Source organism: Sander vitreus, chromosome 1, assembly GCF_031162955.1.
Source record: "Sander vitreus isolate 19-12246 chromosome 1, sanVit1, whole genome shotgun sequence".
NCBI lineage: Eukaryota > Metazoa > Chordata > Actinopteri > Perciformes > Percidae > Sander > Sander vitreus.
The window spans coordinates 38,712,669-38,736,806 of NC_135855.1; the positions used below are offsets into that span (position 1 = coordinate 38,712,669).

At 39.9% G+C, this 24,138-nt stretch overlaps 1 protein-coding gene across 1 annotated transcript; it reads right to left on the reverse strand.

Annotated features, from left to right (window-relative positions):
• Positions 1–8,522: 8,522 nt before the first annotated feature.
• dapk2a (death-associated protein kinase 2a) lies at positions 8,523–23,110 on the reverse strand. The gene is made up of 9 exons (XM_078255298.1): positions 22,817–23,110; positions 22,431–22,529; positions 18,322–18,543; positions 16,392–16,530; positions 16,010–16,139; positions 15,229–15,304; positions 14,965–15,117; positions 14,174–14,219; positions 8,523–10,889 (listed from the first exon to the last, which is right to left on the reverse strand). The coding sequence occupies exons 2-9, from the start codon at positions 22,490–22,492 to the stop codon at positions 10,236–10,238; spliced, it is 1,482 nt and encodes a 493-aa protein (XP_078111424.1). The 5' UTR covers positions 22,493–22,529; positions 22,817–23,110; the 3' UTR covers positions 8,523–10,235.
• Positions 23,111–24,138: the final 1,028 nt, after the last annotated feature.

A 24,138-nucleotide genomic window follows, 5' to 3' on the forward strand; every position in this document is an offset into this window, starting at 1 on the left:
TCTGATTAGACCCAACCCCCTCACCGAGCCCCAGCCCCAGCCCCAGCCCCAGCTCAGGGCTGTGACGTTGGGACCTGTCTGTCTCCCTGTCTGTCTGTCTATTTCAAATTCAATTCAAAGGGGTTTTATTATTGGCATGGGAATCTATAGAAGCCCATTTCCCCCAATGTGATGGAAAAAAAAAAGAGTTTTTAGTATCTCAAAATAATAAGAAAAACTATCTCAAAATACTCACTTAGTATTATTATATTAATGACTTAACATCTCAAAATGAGAAATGTTCTAAAAGAAAATAATGAGTTAAAGTGCTCATATTATGCTCATTTTCAGGTTCATAATTGTATTTAAAACCTTATTTTTAGCCATGTGACAGGTTGGAAAAAACTAATTTTCTGTGATGTATTTAAGGCATTTCACTATCAGCTGTAGGCTACTTTGTGTAAAAGCATGTGTCTTCTAATTGCCTGGTTCAAATAAAAGGCTTTAATACTGTAGAAATTAGACATTTCTCTTTTGGTTTTCTTTTTAATTTGTCTTTAGTCTGAATTCCAGAGCTCATGTCCTACATGAAATGTACTTTTGTGGTTAATGTGTGTCTGAAGGGATGAGATGGAGTTGATTAAAACCCTTCATTTCTCATGTAAGTGGTACTTTCATAAAAATGTAGATTTACGGGGCACTGTGATTTAGGATTCAAAGACAACTTATTTGTGTTTATGCCCATTTTATTGCACCACTCTCTTCCTGTTTAGATAGATGTATAGATTTAGGCTATAGATGAAGCTGTCCAGGTCATTTGTTATGTTTCGTAACCTACAACTTTACTGTTTTGGTTCACTCTCACTGCTCTCTTCCATCAGCAGCAGGCAGCTGTTTTAAGTGAAAGAAATATTCTGATAAAGCCACCTAACCAGCACCAAATGACAGAGAGAAACAGTTACAACTAGCCGGTGAACATAGTTGAGCATTCGGCAGCTAAAAAGCCAGATATTGCTCTCACGAGTAGGCCTGTCGCGATAGTCAATACATGGACTTATCGCACGATATATGGAAATGAGCTCCGTAGCTTTTGGTGACGCAATATATTGCAATTGATCATTTGTATATCGGTAATTGAAAATAAAGATGTATTCATTTTGACAAACAAATGAATGTTACCAACATTTTTGTCGATCAAGGCGCCTCTGTCATCTCGTCTGCTTTCTGTGTCGGAGGAAGAGGCCAAGCTCAGGCATATCATTAAACCAAAACTGTATTAAAATCATAGGATTTGTTGATCCTTTAAACAAAAAGTAAACTGGTAATTGACCTTTACCAAATAATTTAAGTTTGTAGCTGATTTGACAATAACCAGTGTATATTCTAAAGCATTTCTTCTTCATAAAACTTTGAATTGCAGCTGTGTTTGAAAGGCTCTGTGACACTAAATAAACCTGTTTGGTCTTAAAGTCTAAAGATACATGAGACTCGTAGTAAACATGCAAAATGTCCCTGAAAGAAATGCTCCCGTGTTGATATTATATTATTATTTTCTTTGGATGACCAACATGTACCTCCAGACAAAAACCTATATTTAGTATATTATATTTAACATATAAAATTATTTGAGCCAACTTATATTTTGGGGGTTTAGGATGCAAATGAGCGTTTGTCCCCTGATTTATACATCAAACTATATTACACATGACTGTAGTGCAACTTATCATTTAAACAACAATAGACTAGCTCAACTAAACCAAATTGCCTCAACAGCAAGTAACTAGGATTAATTAAAGAAAACCACAAACAAGGTCCTGGTTTTATACTCACGGAAAAACGAGCCCCCAACTTGTTACGACCGGCTCACAGGCCGCAACAAAACAGGGAGATGCACAGCAACGTAACAATAATAAAGTGACATTTATTAAATAATGATGCAAACAAGAGAACGATGAGGCGTGATTGTCAGTATCAGTGATGAATGAAGGTGTATGGATGTAATGGAGAATGTGAGGTGCATGTTGTCAGTAGTTAACAAAGGGAAAACTCAAACAGAGAGAAAACATGTTGGTGCGCAGTCGGGAGAATGCGGCCGCCTGGTCTCAGGACAGGCGGGGGTTAAATAGTCTGGGAGGTCCGGCCAGGTGATCACAGTCATCTATCGCCTCCACTACACCTGTAAGTTGACAAGACAAACCACAGTACACATGTACGACAGGCCCAGGGCCATGACATAATTTTTTTTTGGGAGGGGGGGGGTCAAGAAGCTTGCGCATAGGTGAGGATTAAGATGAGGATGAGGGTGTGGGTGCGCAGACCTCACTCCCACCATCTTCACTCCTACCAGATGGACCTCCATTGGCATGAGGGAACCCATGACGACCTTCGTCCTTCTGGAGTTGCAGGGGGCTGTCGGTGGTCCGGTCAGTTGGACTCCGCCTGTGCCTGTCCCCAAGTGCAGGTTTGTCTTCAGGGTTTGCTCCCCTCGCCAATGTACCCTCCCGAGTTAACCCACGTGGCTGTGGGGTTGCCTTCTTCCGCCTTCCCAGCTGTTGTGGTGGTTCTCACACCAACATCTTCCACCTGCGCCGCCGTTGGGGTCTTCACTATTTACCCATAACTGGGACAGTGGTTGACGGGCATCAGGGCATTTCCACTCACCGATGGGCCTGCATGCCACGTCTCTGGGGCCCACTGCTGCTCCGAGATCCCGTACAACTTAGCCTGGAACCACAAGGGACCAGTTACCATATGTGCCACGGGGAGGCGTGTACGAGATCTTGGCAGTGGAGAGGCTATGGACCGGCTGAGGAGGCTTACACACTCGGCTCCTCTTCTCGCCCCTGAGAACAAAGGGCTATCCGGTGGCAGTAGCTGAAAACAGAGAGTGGCAAGCAGAAGCAGCATGCACTAACTACAGGCACTACTACTCCAACACTACTGCACTGACGCATCACACGCCCTGCGTGCAAACGCACACACACACACACACCACAGCATTTTCAAAGTACAGTATATCGAGGTATCTGTTGTGTATGGTTGTGAGTGTCTATACCATAGAAATTAAATGAAATAATTTAATTTCTATGGTCTATACAGCAGGGGTCTTCAACGTTTTTTAAGCCAAAGACCCCTTAACTGGAAGAGAGACGGAGCAGGACCCCCTACTACATATATTGTATAAAATGTTGCATATTAAACTGGGTCTACAATAACTTGTAGGGCGGACTAAAGCCTTTATAGACATACCTTTTTTCCATAGAATACTAAGCTATTAAAATACTTTGAATGATTTTATAAATCATGTTTTAATGTTAAACAAACATGTGGCACAGTGAATCCTTAGAAATAACTGTATCTGTGGATGGCCTTAGTGACTACCTTACCTATAGGCCAGTTTGCTTATAATATGTTGGATTAATTTTTTAGGACATTTAAAATTTTTGAAAAAAAACAACTTAAAAAACGTAACCATAATTTGGAGGCCCCACTGCATTGACTCTGAGGACCCCCTAGGGGTCACGGACCCCCTGTTGAAGATCCCTGCTATACAGTATACAGAGATCAGCACAGCACTGCAGATGGTCAGTGCAGGAATACACAAATGATTAACAGCCTTTATGGTGGTTTTATAACAGCTCACAAATCTTGCTTTGCACATTGCTGTATTTCATCCAGCCGGTATGGATGTTTTTGTAGTCATGTTTTCAAAATCTTTTTGAGGTTTGTAATGTGTGGAAAGTGTATGTCTCTGATGTCTTGGTACAGGTGGCAGGTAGTTGTGTGCGCGGTTCTGTGCAATCTGTCACAATGTTTTTCTGTCCTCCAGCATGATCATTTCCCTGCCTGTCTGTCTGCCTAAATGCTCTTCCTCTGCACACACCATACAGTCAACAGTGGCTCATCCACACTGTCATTCACACCCACATAGACAAAGAAGCTCCAAAACACACAGCAGTTCAACATAGCAAGTGTCCAATACTGCCATCTCACTGTTTCACTAATGGCATTGCATGCATTGCACGAATAATAAAAATGTGAACATATGACACATTTTTATTTATTTATTTATTAACAATTACAGAGAAGCAGTCGTTGGCAGTGGCAATCTTAGATGTCAGGCTGCCTCCAACAATTAAATATGTATAAAAAGAAAAGTAAAGTAAAAAATGAGAATCTAAGACATTAAAAGGTTCAGAAGCTAAAATATAGAGATACAATAAAATCAGAATCAAAATCACCTTTATTGGCCACAGTATGAATACACATACAAGGAATTTAACTCCAGTTTTTTGCATCGCTCTCATGTACTTAAACAGAAACAGACATGACAGCTACTGTTCGAACAAGGACAACAAAGCTGGACAAATGAAGTTTAAGAATAGACAGGACTATTAAGTACAGAATATATGGAAAAAAGGTGTTTATATACATATAGGACCAATGACCAACAATAAAAATAAAATGTCTACATACAATTGTGCTGTAAGTTGTAAACTATAATAGTTCAAAGAAATAAAACATATGATATATAAAATAGAATAATACATATTTGTGGTATACAGGTGTACAGTAACTGTAAAGTGAAGCAACTGTAATGTAAACAGAAATGGAGTATATGCATAATGAGAAATAATACATATATATGTAGAGATGTAAACAGGTAGTAAACTGTAAGTAAAAGTATATAAAGGCTGTTAATAAAGTGATAAAGGTCCAGGAATAAATATGTCAAAGTAATGTTTATCATTAGCAGTAAATTATAACATACTTTGTTTAAGAATCTTTATCATTATCAATTATTATGATGATGTTAACAGAAATTCACTCAGTTGTGACACGATGTAATGTCAAGTGGTGTCTACAGTGGGTTTTGTGGTTATCGTTACAGTGCAGACACAGAGAAGACCACTCCCACTCTCTATCTCGGAAGCTGATCCTGTTTTCGAATGTGACCAGTTTTAGCGCAAACCGCTAATTAGCTTATAACGCTAGTCGTCGGGGCACTGGTAAAGTAAAAAGAAATAGCTATTTCTACACCACTAACAAGGCTCAAAATAGCACCACACACTCAAACAACGAACGCCGTGCAACCAGTAACATAGCTCAAGCACGGCATTTGTCGTTCAACTGATCGTGACGGTTTTCCCAAGATGGTGCCTGCATGTATACGTGAACGGTACTGTCTTTATAAACTATCTTTTTAATAAACTGTCTGTACACTTACAAAGTTCTCAATGCTTTGGTTTACTTGTAGGGACCCTCATTATGCTACCGTGGAAGTGTAGTGTTATTTTGAGCCTTGTTAGTGGTATAGAAATAACAATTTCTTCTTACTTTATCTGTGGCCCGATGACTAGCGTTGTAAGCTAATTAGCCGTTTGCGATAAAACTGGTCACATTCGATTAGCATGAAAACAAATCCCAGAGAACGGTCGACTCGGTACACATGTGTTATTAACCCCTAGGTTCATTTTGCGCCAGATTTGTCCTTTAATAATCAGAACACAGTCTGAGATACTACAGTCTGAAAAAATACTTCATTACAAGTAAAAGTCCTAAATTCAAAATGTTACTTAAATGAATTACATAAGTACCATCAGCAAAATATATTTAAACATATAAAAAGTAAAAGTACTCATTATACAGACTGTCACCTTTTATTTCAGGTGCAGCTTCCCCTCCTGGTCTGAAGTCTCGTTCGTGTCCCAGCTGGTCGTTCTCTCTGATCTGTTCCAGTTTATCCCAGCAGGCAGCAGCTCGCATCATTGCCGACATGACTAACGCTCCCCAGCTGACACACTTGTTAGCTCCATGATTCAGCAGCTGGCCCAGGGGGTCTGCAAATTTCAGTTTAAATGGCATTTCAAATGAATCATCAGACCATTTTCACCACCAAAACAAAAACTGTGAAAATGAATACAACTGTCATGTAACTTATTCTGCACGACTGGTCTACTAATCAGAAAATCCAGCTTCAGCCAACACGGTTCTTCTTAATTTCTGCATTTAACTATACTGAAGCAATTTTAAGACGTACTGTAAGTTTGGATATTGTTGTATAATTAAAGATATTTTATTGCCTTTCGTAACCTGCAAACACCTTTTTTTTTTTTTAATGAAGCAGGTCGAGGTGCTATATAAATAATGTGAAAGTATAACATTTTAATCCAGAAACTGTGCCTTTAAACAAACCGTCAGGACTTACGTACAGTTGTGATGTCACAAATATACTATTTATAGGTACAAAGTGCCGCTACAGTGCCGTTACAGTCATTCCCCGGCTGCAATGAAGTGCAGAGACTCCGGGAGCACAGATGCAAAATACCAGGAAATGCTGACCAATCAGAGTAGACTTGGCTTTTTCGGGAGGGGGGGCTTAAAGAGAGAGGCACTAAAACAAAGTGTTTCAGACAGAGGGTGAATAAAGGTATATTCAGACAAACAGTATGAGAAAAATAAAGATAAATAAAGATAAATTTAAACATTAAATCATGTAAACATGTTTTAGTATAAACCCAAAATACAAATACGTATAAACTTCAAAATGAGCATAATATGGGACCTTTAAATGCCCAAAATGCTACCAGCTCAGATTTTGATCCTGTTCAGTAATGTGGAAGTCCACAAGAAATTGGTTAACTGGACTCAAGTGAACACTGTGCTGATCTTCTGTACGTGCTGATGTACACGTATACAGTCACGAGACTGCAGTAACATACAGTGGGGTAAAAAAGTATTTAGTCAGTCACCAATTGTGCAAGTTCTCCCACTTAAAAAGATGAGAGAGGCCTGTAATTTTCATCATAGGTACACTTCAACTATGAGAGACAAAATGAGAAAAACAAATCCAGAAAATCACATTGTAGGATTTCTAATGAATTTATTTGCAAAAAAAAAAAGTATTTGGTCACCTACAAACAAGCAAGATTTCTGGCTCTCACAGACCTGTAACTTCTTCTTTAAGAGGCTCCTCTGTCCTCCACTTGTTACCTGTATTAATGGCACATGTTTGAACTTGTTATCAGTATAAAATACACCTGTCCACAACCTCAAACAGTCACACTCCAAACTCCACTATGGCCAAGACCAAAGAGCTGTCAAAGGACACCAGAAACAAAATTGTAGACCTGCACCAGGCTGGGAAGACTGAATCTGCAATAGGTAAGCAGCTTGGTGTGAAGAAATCAACTGTGGGAGCAATTATAAGAAAATGGAAGACATACAAGACCACTAATAATCTCCCTCGATCCGGGGCTCCACCGCACTCCAGATCTCACCTCGTGGGGTCAAAATGATCACAAGAACGGTGAGCAAAAATCTCAGAACCACACGGGGGGACCTAGTGAATGACCTGCAGAGAGCTGGGACCAAAGTAACAAAGGCTACTATCAGTAACACACTACGCCGCCAGGGACTCAAATCCTGCAGTGCCAGACGTGTCCCCCTGCTTAAGCCAGTACATGTCCAGGCCCGTCTGGAGTTTGCTAGAGAGCATTTGGATGATCCAGAAGAGGATTGGGAGAATGTCATATGGTGAAACCAAAAACTTTTTGGTAAAAACTCAACTCGTCGTGTTTGGAGGGGAAAGAATGCTGAGTTGCATCCAAAGAACACCATACCTACTGTGAAGCATGGGGGTGGAAACATCATGCTTTGGGGCTGTTTTTCTGCAAAGGGACCAGGACGACTGATCCGTGTAAAGGAAAGAATGAATGGGGTCATGTATCGTGAGATTTTGAGTGAAAACCTCCTTCCATCAGCAAGGGCATTGAAGATGAAACGTGGCTGGGTCTTTCAGCATGACAATGATCCCAAACACACCGCCCGGGCAACAAAGGAGTGGCTTCATAAGAAGCATTTCAAGGTCCTGGAGTGGCCTAGCCAGTCTCCAGATTTCAACCCCATAGAAAATCTTTGAAGGGAGTTGAAAGTCTGTGCTGCCCAGCGACAGCCCCAAAACATCACTGCTCTAGAGGAGATCTGCATGGAGGAATGGGCAAAAATACCAGCAACAGTGTGTGAAAACCTTACAGAAAACATTTGACCTCTGTCATTGCCAACAAAGGGTATATATCACAAAGTATTGAGATTAACTTTTGTTATTGACCAAATACTTATTTTCCACCATAATTTGCAAATAAATATATTAATCCTACAATGTGATTTTTCTGGATTTATTTTTTATTTTTTTTCTCATTTTGTCTCTCATAGTTGAAGTGTACCTATGCTGAAAATTACAGGCCTCTCTCATCTTTTTAAGTGGAAGAACTTGCACAATTGGTGACTGACTAAATACTTTTTTGCCCCACTGTAAATGTTGTGGGTGCTACGGTCCAGTGCAACTTTACAAAGTCAACAATATTGTGTAAGCGTACCTGTGTAAACATCAGCTGGCTGTCACAGCATTATTCAATCTGGACCCATGAGTTACCTACTTGTGAATGACTCTAATTTTATTTCAAAACCTTTTGATGGGACATTTGCAGATATAATTTAATAATACACACATTCATAATACCAATACAAATGTTTAATACTGTTTTTTTATATTAATGATACATAATATCGGAGACAAAATACACAAATGAAAAAGCCATTGTGTCTTTACCTTTTACTAACACACAGCACAACAAACAGACATTACTGAAATAAAAATGATACTAAAATGCTTCTGCTGAACATGTGAGGATGTACCTCATTGCTGAAATTAGTTTTTTCTAGGGCTGGCCCCTTTTAGTCAACTAATCGGTCTTAGTCGAAAAGAGTTGAACATTTCTTTAGTCAATTAGTCATTTTTAATGCTTTTTCATGCTAAATTACTTATTTCCAAGAAACTTATGAGCACATCTGTGGTAAACACAAGATTTAAATTAGGGCTGTCAGCATTAACGCGATGCGATTAAGGGCCGAGCATGACGCGTTCATTTCTTTTAATTGCATTAATCGCATGCTGCCATTTACTAATTTATTTGCACTTCACTCAGCTTCGCGTCGTGCCTAACAGGCTACTATTTTGACCCTTTGCCACACTTTGCCATACTTCCTCGTAACAACACATCCTGCTGCTGCAGGCTGCAGGCATGATGGAGAAAGACAGCAGCAACACAATTCTGAATGGCACTTTTTATTTTCCAAAACTCCCAGACGGGTCAAAAGCCATATGCACATTGTGTAAAGCCGATTTAAAATATCACGAAGCACGTCAAGCTGGAGCTACCACCTACGAGCTAAGCATAGTAGTACAGTTAACGTGACTCATGTTGATGCTAGCTGGCTCAGGCAAAGTACTATTTTGGAGAGTGCTAGTTGCCGACCTGCGGATGAAACCAAATCCAAAACAAATACTACCGCTCTTGCAAAATGGGTGGCAACTAACTGCAGACCTGTCAGCATCGTAGAAGACTCGGGTCTTAAAGACTACGGTTGACATGTTCTGACTCGTCTTATACATTGCCGTCGAGGGAGACAGCAGTTTCACCATACACGGCCTGTACGACACGGAGAAAGCAGCCAAACTGGAACTGCTGCAAAGTGATGCAAGGTGATCACTGGACGTCAGTGAGTAATCAAAATTATTTAGGAGTTACTGCACACTATATTGACTCTAGATTCAAATGTGTGATTAGATTCACACATTTTTCTTTTGTTTACAGTAAATAAATAATAAACAAATACAAAGTCAAGTTCATAAAGTCACTTTCTTTGCATTAATTTGATTCCCAATCAAGATACACTGGTAAGAATGGCTTTCCATTGTTAATATGTACTTAAAAACAGTTCTGAAATGCAAAATACTAGAATTTGAATCATATGATAAAACATGCGATTAATCGCGATTAAAAAAAATTATCGTTTGACAGCCCTAATTTAAAGTGGTTCTTTTACATGATTTTTTTGTGAAGAAACTGAGTTTTACAGATGGTAAATGGATTGCATTTATATTGCGCTTTTCTAGTCTTGATGACCACTCAAAGCGCACAGCTTTGTCGATTAGTTGACAAAATCATGAGTGTTAGTCAAATAAGAATGTCTATAGTCGAGCAAAGTCCTATAATTTCCAGCACAAAAATGTGCAGTTTGTCTGCAAAAATAGGACAATACTTCTCTGATGTGAAACTATATTTCTGCTAAATATTTATGTCTAGAGACAGATTTCATCCTTTACGACCTGACACAGTCCTCCCTATAGTCACATTGAATCTGTACTTGTCAGCGTTGTGATTTTAAATGATTTTCTAATAACTGTAAAGCATTCATCGTTGCTGTCCGGTTTCAAAGTCCAGGTTGATCCCGGACAGCAGCTCTCCTCCACAGGAGCGGTTCAGCAGCTCCTTCAGGGCTTCATTCACGTCGTTGTTGAAGACGGTGGAGAAGCTGCAGTTGGGGTATCCTCCGCAACCGCCATCCGTGGGAAATGAACCCATCACCTCCTGCACCCATTTCAGCTCGTCGCTCAGCTCCAGACGCAGTGCGTCGAGGTGGCTCTGTCTCTCCTGGTAGCGGCTGCTGACGGCCTCGAGGCTGGAGCTGAAAGCCTGCATGTCGTCCTGCAGGCTCCTCTTAAAGGCCTCCACTTTACGGAACTCGTAGCGGATTTGCGAGAGCTCGTGGCGCACATCTTCGCTCTCCTCCTTGTACCAGGCCTCCTTCTCGTTGTATATAGAGACCATAGCATCGATGTCTTCCTGCAGAGAGTCGTGGGCTGCTGCCAGGCTAACAAACGAGCTCTCCATCTGGTCAATGTCCTCTACCACCTGGGCAAAGCGCTCAAAGTTTACGTAGGTGTTGTTGGGTGGCATGCTCGAGTGGGACTTGATAGTGTACTCTCTCAGGCGCTTGGTCTTCAGCTGGCGACGCTCCCGTTTCCTCGGCTCCTGGGCTTTATTTTCCTCCTTGTGCTCGTTGGACTTCAGGGATTAAAAAAGGGAGCGTTAGTGTCATCCAAATAAGGAAGGAGCAGGCACAGATAGAGACAGCTCATGCTATTATAGACCATTTCACAGTTGTAAAAATAAACATTTTAAAGGTGCTCTAAGCGATGTCATGCGTTTTTTAGGCTACAACATTTTTTGTCACATACAGTTAACATCTCCTCACTATGCGCAAGCTGCCTGTCCCCTGAACACACTGTAAAAAAAACTCCACAAACGGCAACAAAAACAAACTGGGCCAACCTGCACTGCGAAACATAACAAACAGTCTTCCAGCGTTCCGGCCAATAACCGACAAGAAGGATTTGGGGGTGGGGGTTGGGGGGGTTGGTGCGAGGAAGGGAGGGGGGGGGGACGGGATGAGGAGGAGGGAGGGGCGAGCTAGCCTCGTTTAGTTTGAAAATACTTTGAACGTCAACAAGAAGTAGCGTCACCCAACATCGCTTAGAGCACCTTTAAATTGCACCAAGTTTATTGCAAAAAGTTTATTTCCTGTTGCAGTGTATGAGACATCAAATGACAGGAAATCAACTAGGGGTGTACGCTGTTGCCTAGCAAGGTTTTTCTAACACAAGGTTGATTTCATACAGACTTCTAGCTTGTACAGGAGCAGAAACCTTCGTTTCACAACCATGTAGCTCGTGGGCAGTCTGCCTCGGATGGTTTAGACATTATAGCTGATAATCTAAATCCTTATGGAGAAAATCTATGGGATTTTTACTTCCGGAAACACACTGTTAAGCTCTATACTATGGTTGAGTCCGAAATTGCATACAATACACTACATACTCAATATCTATACTATCGTTCGACATACTTTTGTGTAAAACAACATTAGTGTGTATCTTTTTTGGACGCACTAAGCTGTAATTTTCAACGTCACTTCCCTAGAGCCTCCTTGCCAGTTGGAGATGCGTAACCGTGGTAACCCCTGCCGACCTCCGCTCTCGCGGCATTGCCAGATAATGCTTGAATTACTGAAACAGGTCATTAACTAGACCAACAGTTGCAGGTGACAAAATCACAGATTTTAAATATGTAGAAATGTAAATAAAAGCATTATTGATGTTACAGAGCTGCCTTAGCTGCTGTCCGTTTGTCTGTTATGAACTTTGTGGTTACTACTGCATTGCATTGTGGAATACATATGTAGGCGTAGTGTCTTGTAACATTTTTTTTTAGCTTCTTTTAATTTGAATTTTGAATTTTAACAAGTGACACAACACAGTGAACAAAGTGAACGCAGCATAGTGGAACTGATAGGTCACTTCCCCTCAAGTCCCCTAACAACCCACCCACCCACCCGCAATTCCGAGCCGTGCATGACAGGTGACCTACGCTTTTCTGGACTGGAAAACTCAACATCCAAGTTCCAACAGTATTCTCCCCTGTCATGCGACACTGTGAGGACATCCACTAAATGGAAGTTTGCATCATTTTATTCTTCTATTTCAATGGTAAATAATACATTTGGTGCTTAAAATTAAACCGTTTTTATCGGTTAAAATAGTTATTATTGAAGGGAAGTAGAAAAACATCAATATAACAGCACTGCCCCCCCTGGTGGCTGAAACTGGGAAATTGCACTGTTTCAAAAATGAGTGGAATAATTACGTCTGGCATGACCAGATTTTTTATAAATATTTTAAATAACACAAAACAACCAAATGGTGGTAGGTAATACATCTGATTTCATATACTGCTTTATTAAAAAAAATATTTTTTCAGGGCTCTGAAACGAAAATGACTGTTGCACTAGTCTGGACATCTTTCCGTGCCAACGTTGCAATAAAGGTTGCCTAAATGCCATGTAGCCTATATAAATTTGCTGTCAGCTTACTAATTGATTGCGTGTTTTGCGTAGATTTGGACTTTTATAGCCTATGTTTTATTCCACTTTGTTTAAAGGGCGAAGTGGAGAGGCCTCGTTCACCTGTTTGGAGCTGGCTGGTGAATGTGATGCTCGTTACGGCCTTGCTGGATACACCGTGACTCTGTTTGTGGATCTACTGATTGCTGTGGATTACTTTTTTTCTTCGTGTCATTGGATTACGGCAAAATACGGATCTTTTTTCGTAACGTGTCTTAACGTTTGGAGAGGCGTCTCAACAGACTGTAGGTCCAACACTGATTGTTCACTGTTACATTTTAGTTGAATTTAAGTGTCGGGGCATCCCGCCACCGTCTGTCTATTGCGTTCCAAGACAGCCGTGCTGTGATTGGATTTCATAAGGGCGGATTGTTAAATTGTTACAATGTAATTTAAAATCTGCTTTAAAAATAAACATATATGTTTATTTAGCATGTTTGTTTTGTCCATATGTGCTCGTGCTGTGTTCCCCAAGTGGTAGGCCAGGTCTCAGCTGTTACAAAGCTGTTTTTTTTTGCCCCCCCTGGCTCGAATGTCAAACTCCGCCTATGAATGGACATGGTCAGAAACAATGCTCAGGTAGGCTGTGGCATTTAAACGATGCCCAATTGGTACTAAGGGGCCTAAAGTGTGCCAAGAAAACATTCCCCCCACCTTTACACCACCACCAGCAGCCTGCCCAGTGGTAACAAGGCATGACAGATCTATGTTCTCATTCTGTTTACGCCAAATTCTGACTCTACCATCTGAATGTCTCAACAAAAATCGAGACTCATCAGACCAGGCAACATGTTTCCACTCTTCAACTGTCTTATTTTGGTGAGCTCGTGCAAATTGTAGCCTCATTTTCCTATTTTTAGTGGAGATGAGTGGTACCCGGTTGGGTCTTCTGCTGGTGTAGCCCATCCACCTCAAGTTCGTGTTGTGGCTTCACAAATGCTTTGCTGCATACCTCCGTTGTAACGAGTGGTTATTTGAGTCAAAGTTGATCAGCCCATTCTCCTCTGACCTCTAGCATCAACAAGGCATTTTCGCCCCCCAGGACTGCCGCATACTGGATGTTTTTCCTTTTTCAGACCATTCTTTGTAAACCCTAGAAATGGTTGTGCGTGAAAACCCCAGTAACTGAGCAGATTGTGAAATACTCAAACCAGACTGTCTGGCACCAACAACCATGCCACGCTCAAAGTTGCTTAGATCACCTTTCGTTCCCATTCTGACATTCAGTTTGGAGTTCAGGAGATTGTCTAGACCTGGACCACACCCCTAAATGCATTGAAGCAGCTGCCATGTGATTGGTTGATTAGATAATTGCATTAACGAGAAATCTTACAGGTGTTCTAATAATCCTTTAGGTGAGTGTATATCTAAAGTTAAGTTTAGACTTTACCTTGATCCATGGGTGATTTAGAGCATCTCGAATTGTTAATCTTTTCCTGTAAGAGAAGAGAAAAAGTCAAAATAATGTTACTAAACTACCATAAACAAAAAGTGGAAATGTAAGGTAGATCATATGGGTTCGGACTCCAGTTCTTTTAAGTTCTCAAAGTAGATAATGATGGGTTGCCATCTCAAGTAAAAGTTTTTCATTGACCCTCTCAACATACATTTTATTTTTTCTAACTTAAAGTTACATTGTTACAAGAATTTCTCCCATCTAGCGGTGAAATTGTATATGGCAATCAATTGAATATTACTTTCTAACCCTTCCTCCTACGGTGGCCGAACCCGAAATGATCTCTTAGTATCTCCATCGTTTACACGCAGCTGTTCTAGCCACTCCAATATTAACTTTGGTCTTGTTGCTTTGCCTGTCGCGTTGTCATTTTAATTCTCTTTTTCGCGTCACTGACGGGTAATCTCCCCCTGGCATTCGTCACCGTGCCAATAGGTGTAAGAGGGCGAAATGTATGTTAAAGATGGAGGTGCTACATGGCTGCCGTCATTCGAGCGACTCGTATGTATTCTGAATGATTCTGAATGTCAGATTCTACGCTTAAGAGAATACTTTGATTAGTTGGTGGAAGTAATTACACATGAATGAGCACATATTTGTGAAAGAACAAAGGGGTTTTTGCTAATAATCAACTCAAAAAACTACACAATGTAAGTTTAAGAAAAGCATAACATCCTCCAGCCAGCAGGCTAGTGATGGAGGTGTGGTGGATTTCCAGCTCTTACTTCTTATCCTTCTCCAACAACTGGCTGATGAATTTCTTGGCCAGCTCACTGGTGTGACAGAAGAACTCCTCGTCAAACTCATAATTTACGGCTGAAATGTTTTCCAACGTGTCCTGTTTGGTCTCCCCTAGGAAAGGTGAAGCACCACTCAGCCTGGAACAAATCGTAAAAAAGAAAGAGCAGTTCATCCCCCTGTTTGACAGGAGCTGCAATGTAATGCACAGTATACTCTAAGTGACATTTTGGTATTCGTGGTTCACTTGCAGGATGTAGGTGATGACCCCAACACTCCACATGTCTGCTTCTAATCCCAGTGGCTCATAGTTGACAATCTCCGGTGCTTAAAAGGCAAACAGATGACAGGCAGAAAATATCTCTGTTAAAGTAGTTGAAAAATAAGAGTCCTGTTCAGTGTGACGCATTACCAGTCCAGCAAACCTTTCTCTTAGCATCTAAAGGTAAAACTCAACTGCAACTTGTGTTGATGTTGATTTACACAGTATGAGATCTTTAGCCTGACGTGGTCATACTCAGATTCTAGTCAGAATATGAGTCTGATTCTGCTCCATTGGGCTGTGATTATGGGGCGTGTTTCAACCAAACCAGGAAAGAAAATGCCTCTGCACTCAATTGGACACACCTACAACCAATTTAAAATGAATGCGCTGTCGATATCTTCTATAACAGACGCAATGGTGGAATCTACACATCTCAATTCTCCAGCAGCAGCCATCTTTGTTGTAACTGTTGATCATCTGTCCATCGTCGTATAAAGCCCGCCGTGACAATTTGATTGGTCCGAACAGCTCTGGTTGGAGCATAGTTGCTCCACAACGGATCAAGTCCAGACCAAACTTCCCGACATCAAATGGCAGCTATGGACACTGGAGATACTCTGCATCTTGCATGCATGAGCATCTACTTACTTACTCTGGGGACCTCTTTCGTTTTGTCTGACTGTACGTCAGCAGGTGTGTTGGGTGGAGGATTCTGACTTGTGTTTCGTTGTTTCTCGGTTTGTGTATGTGTTTATACTTTGTCTTACCTACAAACTCAGGCGTCCCGAAGATGTTTTTGAACTCAACCCCGGCTTCAATCTCGTGGGCAAGACCGAAATCAATGAGTTTGATTCTGGGCAGCGGCACATTCTTGTCCAGCAGCATAATGTTTTCTGGCTGCAGATGAGAGAGAGAGAGAGAGAAGTTGAAAATGTTTGAGAAATGCCTACCTAAATAACAAATACAGATGACATTGTCGTATGATAACTGTATTTCTATTTTAACAACACGCTTCTGTCGCTTTGACAAAATGTCACGGCCAAGTTGAAAGGTGCATTTCAGTGCAAATATGTGACTCAGAAATGGGAGTTGTCTCCTCCACAGCACATGTGGTTAAAGCTGAATGTAGTGTGTCTTCACTGGACAAACCTTTAGATCAAAGTGGGCTATTTTCCTGGCGTGGAGGTAGTTGACCCCCTCGAGGATTTGCTTGATGAACTGAGTGGCCTCTTCCTCGCTCAGAGACTCCTTCTGTGCCAGGAAGTCAAAGAGCTCACCTCCAGAGACCCTGCAGAGCAGACACGCATCATCCAAATGTCTGCTGTCACCAAATCAGTGCAGAGTAATACTATAGAAAATGTTTCACATTCTCTAATTCAGCATAAAACAAAGTGATAGGACATGAAAACTGCCATGGACACATGTTCAACTTTATTATATATGTTTAATACCATAATGTCACACAGCTAATACCAAAACATACCTATATTTGTTTCCCTTTTATTTCTCATGTTTCTTTTCTATCATATACATTGTAATTAAGTAAAGTTTATTTCTATGGCACTTATCACAGACAGAGTCACAAAGTGCTTCACAGGCCAAATAAATAGTTACTATAATGGCTAAGCCTAAAAACTTAAAGCCACTGAGGGGCTGCTTTATGGACTTGAAACTAACAGCCAATGGGTAGTAAACTAGCTGATGTGCTCTCCTCTACCTTACACCGCTCAGTAGCCTACTGTTGGGATCACAGTTTCCAATAGTCATCGTTGCGTTTTGATAGACATGTATTGATCACAATGTTCTTCAAATAAACATGCAAGAATCCATGTGTCCATTAAGCTCCATCAACAAACATTTCCACATCCACATGAGCGTTGCGGTGTGTAGCGCTTTGATGCGGTTAAAAACTATTTGTGCTCCTCCGATTAAAAGCACCCCCTGTTACGTGTTGAAAGGTTCCTACCCAAAATAGACATCACTCAAAAGCACACTAGTGACACCAGTGGACAATTTGTGTCCTACACCCAAAACAAATGAAAATGGCTCTTACAGTTACATTATAACAAATTGATAATCATAAAAAGCACAATAAACCACAGTAGGTCATAGTAGGACACAAAAGCATAAAATACATGAGGAATACGGTCAACAATGTGGTTAAACGAACGCCTGACTAAAAAGATGCGTCTTTAGCTGCTTTATAAAGATGTCAGCAGAGGCAGCCACTCTTAAAACAAGAGGTTCCACAGTCTAGGAGCGGCTGTTTCAAAAGCTCTGTCACCTTTAGTGTTCAGTTTAGTACGGGGAACAGCCAGTAAGCCCTGATCAGAGGACCTCAAAGATCTGCTGACAACATAAGAAGGGGGCAGCAGATCACTAATGTAGGCCGGGGCCTGACCACTGATGGCTCTGTATGTAATTACAAGAATCTTAAAGCTTTAGTAAGTAACTTTTTGATGTTAATGAACGTCCGTTAAGTTTAAGCCATTGCCAAATGAGTTGCTACAAAGCTAATTAAGACTATCAGCTCCACACAACTCTCTCTGGATCTCTCAGTGTGACTATGTTCAGAAGATTGTGGCGTCCCGTGACTTTCGCGCGCAGAAACTCGAATGAAGATAATGACCTCTTCTGAAGAGTCCACCATGTTTTTTTAATCCTTCGTGTCCTCCTTGAATGTAAATGATGTTCATTAATATCAAAAAGTTATACACTAAAGCTTTAAAGAAATGCCAAAAAAACCAGAGCACTTTTTTCTCCCATCCCTGAATGCTGTGTGGACTAGCCAGATCCTCCTTTGCAGCGCTGTGGAGGAAGGTCTGGCAATGCGAGACTACACTAGTCTGGACCGAGCTTCTTATGTGCTTATCCATCCCGCTTAGAACTGACCCGTCTCCCAGAACACATAATCTTGGGCTGAATGGAACCTGGGTCCCTGTAACCTGACATAGGTTGTCATGTATAAAGATATTCATTTTTAAATCAAAACGTAGTAGTGTAGATGTAGCCTAAGAGGCTTTATATGATATGATTAAGATGAAATGCTCAAGCCCTTGACTGATGGTCTGTCACTCACAGCTCCAGGATGAGCACCACGTCGGTGCGGTTCTCGTAGACGTCGTGCAGCGTGACGATGTTGGGGTGCTGAATCTGCTGCAGGATGTCCACCTCCCGCTCGATGTCCTCGCGCCGCACGCCTCGAGAGCTGGCCATGCTCTGACGCTTCTTGATGAACTTGGCAGCGAACTCCAGCCCCGTGCTTTTCTCTCTGCATTGCTTCACGATGGCAAACTGCCCGCTGAAACACAGAGGAGGAATCACACAGAGTTGTAGTTTTTAGTAGTTTTAGCTTATAACAGATGTATTGGTATCTGCTGGTTCATCAATCAGTGAGTAACATGTTTAAGGCAATTTAGAAACCCTGTCATGATTACTTATTACGTACTGGTTTCTAGCTATTTATTGAGAACATGGAATGAATGTTTATGTGCGAGATATGCTTGGGTGAGAATGTGCTGGTGTATGTGTTTTTATATATATACATATACTGTATATATTTTTATATTTTTTATTCTATGCTGCTATTTGGAGAGGATGGCTCCAACAGAATTCCGTTGTACTGCATACAATGACAATAAAGATCTATCTAAATCTAAAATGTAAATGCTTGTTTTTATATATATACATATACTGTATATATTTTTATATTTTTTATTCTATGCTGCTATTTGGAGAGGATGGCTCCAACAGAATTCCGTTGTACTGCATACAATGACAATAAAGATCTATCTAAATCTAAAATGTAAATGCTTGTTTTTTATGTTTGTTTGTTTTAAAAAAAATATATATATATAAATTAAATTATATATATATATATATATATATATGTGAGTATTGGGCTCAAAATTCAAGCATCCACATATTGTTATTAGGGCTGTAGCTAATGATTATTTTCAAAATCGACTAATCTGCCAATTAATTTCTTATTTAATAAGTTAATCATTTGGCCTATACATGTATAACATCAGAAAACTGGGAAAAATGAAGAAGAAAACAAACATAAACATCCGAAAAGCTAAAACAAGAGAATATTTGGATTTTTTTTTCTTAAAAAGACTTTTTTTGCTCTTTGACTAATTCATGAATTGACTAATTGTTACAGTTTTCATTGTTGTGTCCAATGGTTCTCTCTTTACTGAATTTAGCCTGGTTTTGTTTGTTGGCTCGAATGACAAGTCGCTATTGAACCCTCAGTGTAAAAGGTGTGTTATTCTTTTATTTAAGACAAATTGAGCTAAAACAGGTTCATTTCACCAGACAACATGCAACTTATAACTTCATACAGAGACGTCTAAAAGATATAAAACAGTACACACATTGGCCTGATGGGGGCGCTTCAATCAAAGGAGACATTTTCTAACTTTGAAAAGCTACAACTGCTCCTCTACTGGTCCATCTCAATCTTTAAACTCTTAACTTTATTTTTGTCACCGGAGTGCAATTGGTTTTGCAACAAGGTACAATACATGAAAAACAACATAGTCACACAATTCAGAAGGAGATTGCTGATGGTGGTGGTGGTGGGGGGTTGACCCGAGTACCAGTGGGCTAGAAGATCAGCAATAGTCACTGGTGACTGACTTTGACATTTCTAAGTGTACTAAACAAAGCATCAATAACATCTAAAAAAAATAAAAAAAATCAGCAGAATGAGGACACAGCCACAAATACCCACAATACAGTGCAAAGTGACTAGACATATGGTCAGAAATCCTTTTTTCATACATACACCAAAATCTGGAACGACATTCCGCATCACATCAGAACACTACCATCCATCACATATTTCAAAAAGGCATACAAACCGTTCCTTCTCAACAGTTACACTTGCCCTCACTGATTGTTCATGTATTGTCCAAGTCTTGTTTGCACTGTCTGTATTGTTGTTTCTAAGTTGTCTGTATCGGTCTAGCCCATGCTAATGTCCTGTACATGTGTTTCTGTCCTCATGTGCCGTAACTGTGTTCTATGTTCCATGTTTCTGCAGAACAGGAACCTGCTGGAAACTGAGTCAGGCCCAATTCTATTGTAACTTAATGTTACTTTTAACTTTCCTGTCTAATAAGTGAAAAATGAAATAAAAATGTTCAAATACAATCATGATCAACGTCTCTTCCATTGTAACACAAATTGTCTCCATCAGCAGCATGGACGTCATCATCATCACCGTTATCATCATCATCACCACCATCATCTTGATGTCACAATTACCTTATTACGTTTTGTTTTATTATTTGTGTGTTGCTAAATGCTTAACTCATATTGTGCACCCCACATTAACCCATGCTACAGGACTCAGACTACAGGTGGGATTGACTGTGATTATATTTTGTTACTCACTCATATTTTCCCACCACTTCAGTCTATTTATAGCATCACACAAATTCTGCCACAAAGTAATAATTGTAAATGCGGCTCTCTTAGATACTCACACATCCCAACACAAGCAAACAAGTCATGTAAAATACGTTGTTTGATGTGGATAAGTATTTAAAATTCAAAAGGTTATTTGACTGTATCTGTTCAACTGTATCTCTTTATTTCTGGTTCACTTGAGTGGTTTGTAATCTAACACTCCACTTCCTCATGTGCAGCCAGTCTGGGAGTAGATATAGCCGCAGCTAAAGATAGACGAGTCCTTTAGAAACCAGCTTGACACACGTAGCAGTTGTCTCCACCTGACGACGCACAGCAACAAACCTATAGGCCTAAAACACATGCAAGTTTATGTTTCTTTCCCCTTTCTTCTACCAGTATTATTTCAGTGTGTTCTGAGGTGTATAGAAACACTTTAATGTGTGAATATACTGTATGTGAAAGCACTCATGTATGAAAGAGGAAGATTTGGCTCACACATTTGACTCCTGTTAAAGCAGTCAAGGAGAATAAAAGTTATCACAGGTGCAGGAAGTATTTGCAGCATGCAGTTAATGACTCAGAGTCATTTCCATATTGTTATAGACCAGCAATAACTGCTCGGTGCAGTGACCTACACGCTTGTTGGTGCTCTTGAGCGATGCAATCTCAAGTTTCCCAGTATGAATGGTGCCTTATTATGAAATGTATGTAGATGTTGTTATTGCAAATACCTCTCACAAACTCTACACCAGCACTAAAATCAATATTACTGATGCCTGACTCACTGTTCCTGATCAACTAAAAGACTATGTAAAGAAGTTAGGGCTGTGCGATGTGGAGAAAATCAGAGATCACGATATTCTTGACCAAATACATTGAAATCTATATTGCGACGATATTGTAGGGTTGAAAACTGGTGCTTTTACAAAATATTTTCACAATTAGATTTTAGATAAATAATCATTAATAATGTGGATATAATCACTAAGTGGGTAAAGGCAAATAATAGAACAGCTAGAACAGTCTGGTAAGTTCAGAAAATGACATCACTTTACTGTAATGCAGTTTCTAAAATCAGAAAACAGACAACACCTAACATATATTACAATATCCAAAATCTAAAATGATATCTAGTATCATATCACAATATCGATAAAATATCGATATATTGCCCAGCCCTAGAAGAAGTAATGCCACACTTTACATCTGCCATTCACAGAATGTTGTGCTGTATGTCCTCACACAAAACAATAAAAAAAAAACAAGATAACTTAAATCATAATTTATCATGACCGAATTCCTCATAAATAATTTCTTTATATATAAAACATTAAAATAGAAAGAAATAGAGGTTTTCCTGCGGCTCTCACTGAAATAATTGAATAAATACATAAATAATAGAGCGGGGTATCGCCAATTATTCCCCCGAATTGATTATATTCCGATTAGTACAGCATATAGAGAAGTAGTAGTGCTAGTTTAGGTAGTATCCATCTACTCATATATCTACTTATCCATCCATCTATCCATCCATCTGTCCATCTATCTATCTATCTATCTATCTATCTATCTATCTATTATTCAATTTAAGATAGCATTACCCTGGCATGCATTAAAGTGTCTGCATTCACACCATCAGTTATTTGGACTCTGATTTACATTAAACATCTCACCATTATTCATTAAATAAAATTAAAAAAACAGATACAAATATTTTACCATTAAGAAGTAAATGAGAATAAATACTGCATGGATGCATGTCTTTACCTTCCCAACTCTTCACCAATTTCATAGAAATCCTCCACTTTCTGTTGTTGGAATGAGTCCATGGCTCTTCAGTTAGGATAATACTTCATCTGTCTTTACCTGAAATAACAAGTGTTACACAGTTATTATTATCATCTGGAAAAATGTTTCTACAACTCTTTACATGTAACTAAAAGATACAAAATCTGAGAGAAACGTTTTTAAAACATCCATGGCTATCCTGATATCGAAAATGCAATTCAGTTGAAAGTTGTAACAGTCGCCCACCGACGGTTTCAATTAGGCTACTGGACACTGAAGTAAGAGACTAGTATTGTAAATGTCATAAGTCATAACTAATACAACACATAGGCCTAATAACAATCAGTGAATATAAAATGTCTTACCGTGTAAAAACGTCAAGTCTTAATCATGAACACCATGTCCTCCTCTTGTCCTGTGTGAGTCTCGTTGTGTTCAAGGAGGACTCAATTCCCAGCAACACATTCCGCTCACTAGCACGGGACAGCGTCACACTGAACTTCATTCAGAAGACTACAGATTTAACGTGGCGTTGCTCATAACGTTCTGCATGATATTAGTGGATGAAACGTAACATATTACCGTAATGTAGTGCACGGATGAATGACAACTGTGAGCCGAGCAAAGCAGTAGATTTGAATTCAATTTAAACATTTGTTTTTTTATTTCTTCACACTGCTCCTTACATCTTTAACTGACACAATACTGTGAAAACATTTTCAAAAGAAGCTTTAGGTGTATTATTTTCAAGCCGAATCGAAAACGGAAACGTACTCACTCAAACGATACATTCAAAAGAGTTAAATCATGTATGTAACCCTGCAGACATTTAAGTAAACTTTTACTTTGCAATAATACAAATGAGGTTTGGCGTGACTCTGTGCGCGCGCTCTGCCTCTTGGCTCGTCCATCTGTTCAGCTCGTGAAACTATGACACACCTGTTGTTTCGCGCGCTCTAGCACACTGTAAACTCTGAAAATCAATTGTAAATAGACACCATCAGGGAGTCAAATAAAAAAAATATGTATTTGACTCCCTGGTGGTGCCTCTTTCATGGGGAAAGCTAAATGCAAATTCTGATCAATAAAGATTGATTTATTTTTCACTCTTGCACCCCTCCCTTACCATTTTTTTCATAACTTTCTAAGCTAGCCTACTGGTTGTTATGTCCAAATCAAGAACAAATTCACTATTAAAATAATATAACTAGTTGTTAACTGGTTGGTTGGTCCAGACTGAAATATCTCACCAACTATTGGATGAATTGTCATTAAATCTGCTGCAGATATTCATGTTCCCCAGAGGATGAATCCTGCTGATTTTGATGATCTCCTGACTTTTCACTTCACTTCTTCCATCGCCATGAGGTTGACAGTTTGGTTTTGAGTGAAATATCTTGACAACTACACTGTAAAAAGTGCTTTGTTGTATCAACTTAAAATAACGAGTGAACTAATTCCATTAATTATTTTGAGTTTGAACAACTCTTTCTGGATTGTGCTGCCAACATAACGGTAATAGTTGAGGGTACAACAATAATTTGAAATGCACCGCGATGCAAAGCAACCGTGACGCAGAACTCCGAAAGGGTCACGACGCCGTAGGAGCAACGGTGTATCTACGGCGTGGAGTTGACGCAGAAGCATAAAACAGCCTTTAGTTAGAACAACTAATATCAAACGGCAA

Excerpts from the sequence above, each read along its gene's own strand:
- dapk2a (XM_078255298.1), bottom strand. The coding sequence starts at position 22,492 with ATGGACTCATTCCAACAACAGAAAGTGGAGGATTTCTATGAAATTGGT. Across the intron at positions 16,531-18,321 it reads GTGGTGCTCATCCTGGAGCT|GGTCTCTGGAGGTGAGCTCT; the intron begins GTGAGTGACAGA and ends TCTGCTCTGCAG. Across the intron at positions 14,220-14,964 it reads TTGTTGGAGAAGGATAAGAA|GAAAAGATTAACAATTCGAG; the intron begins GTAAGAGCTGGA and ends CTTCTCTTACAG.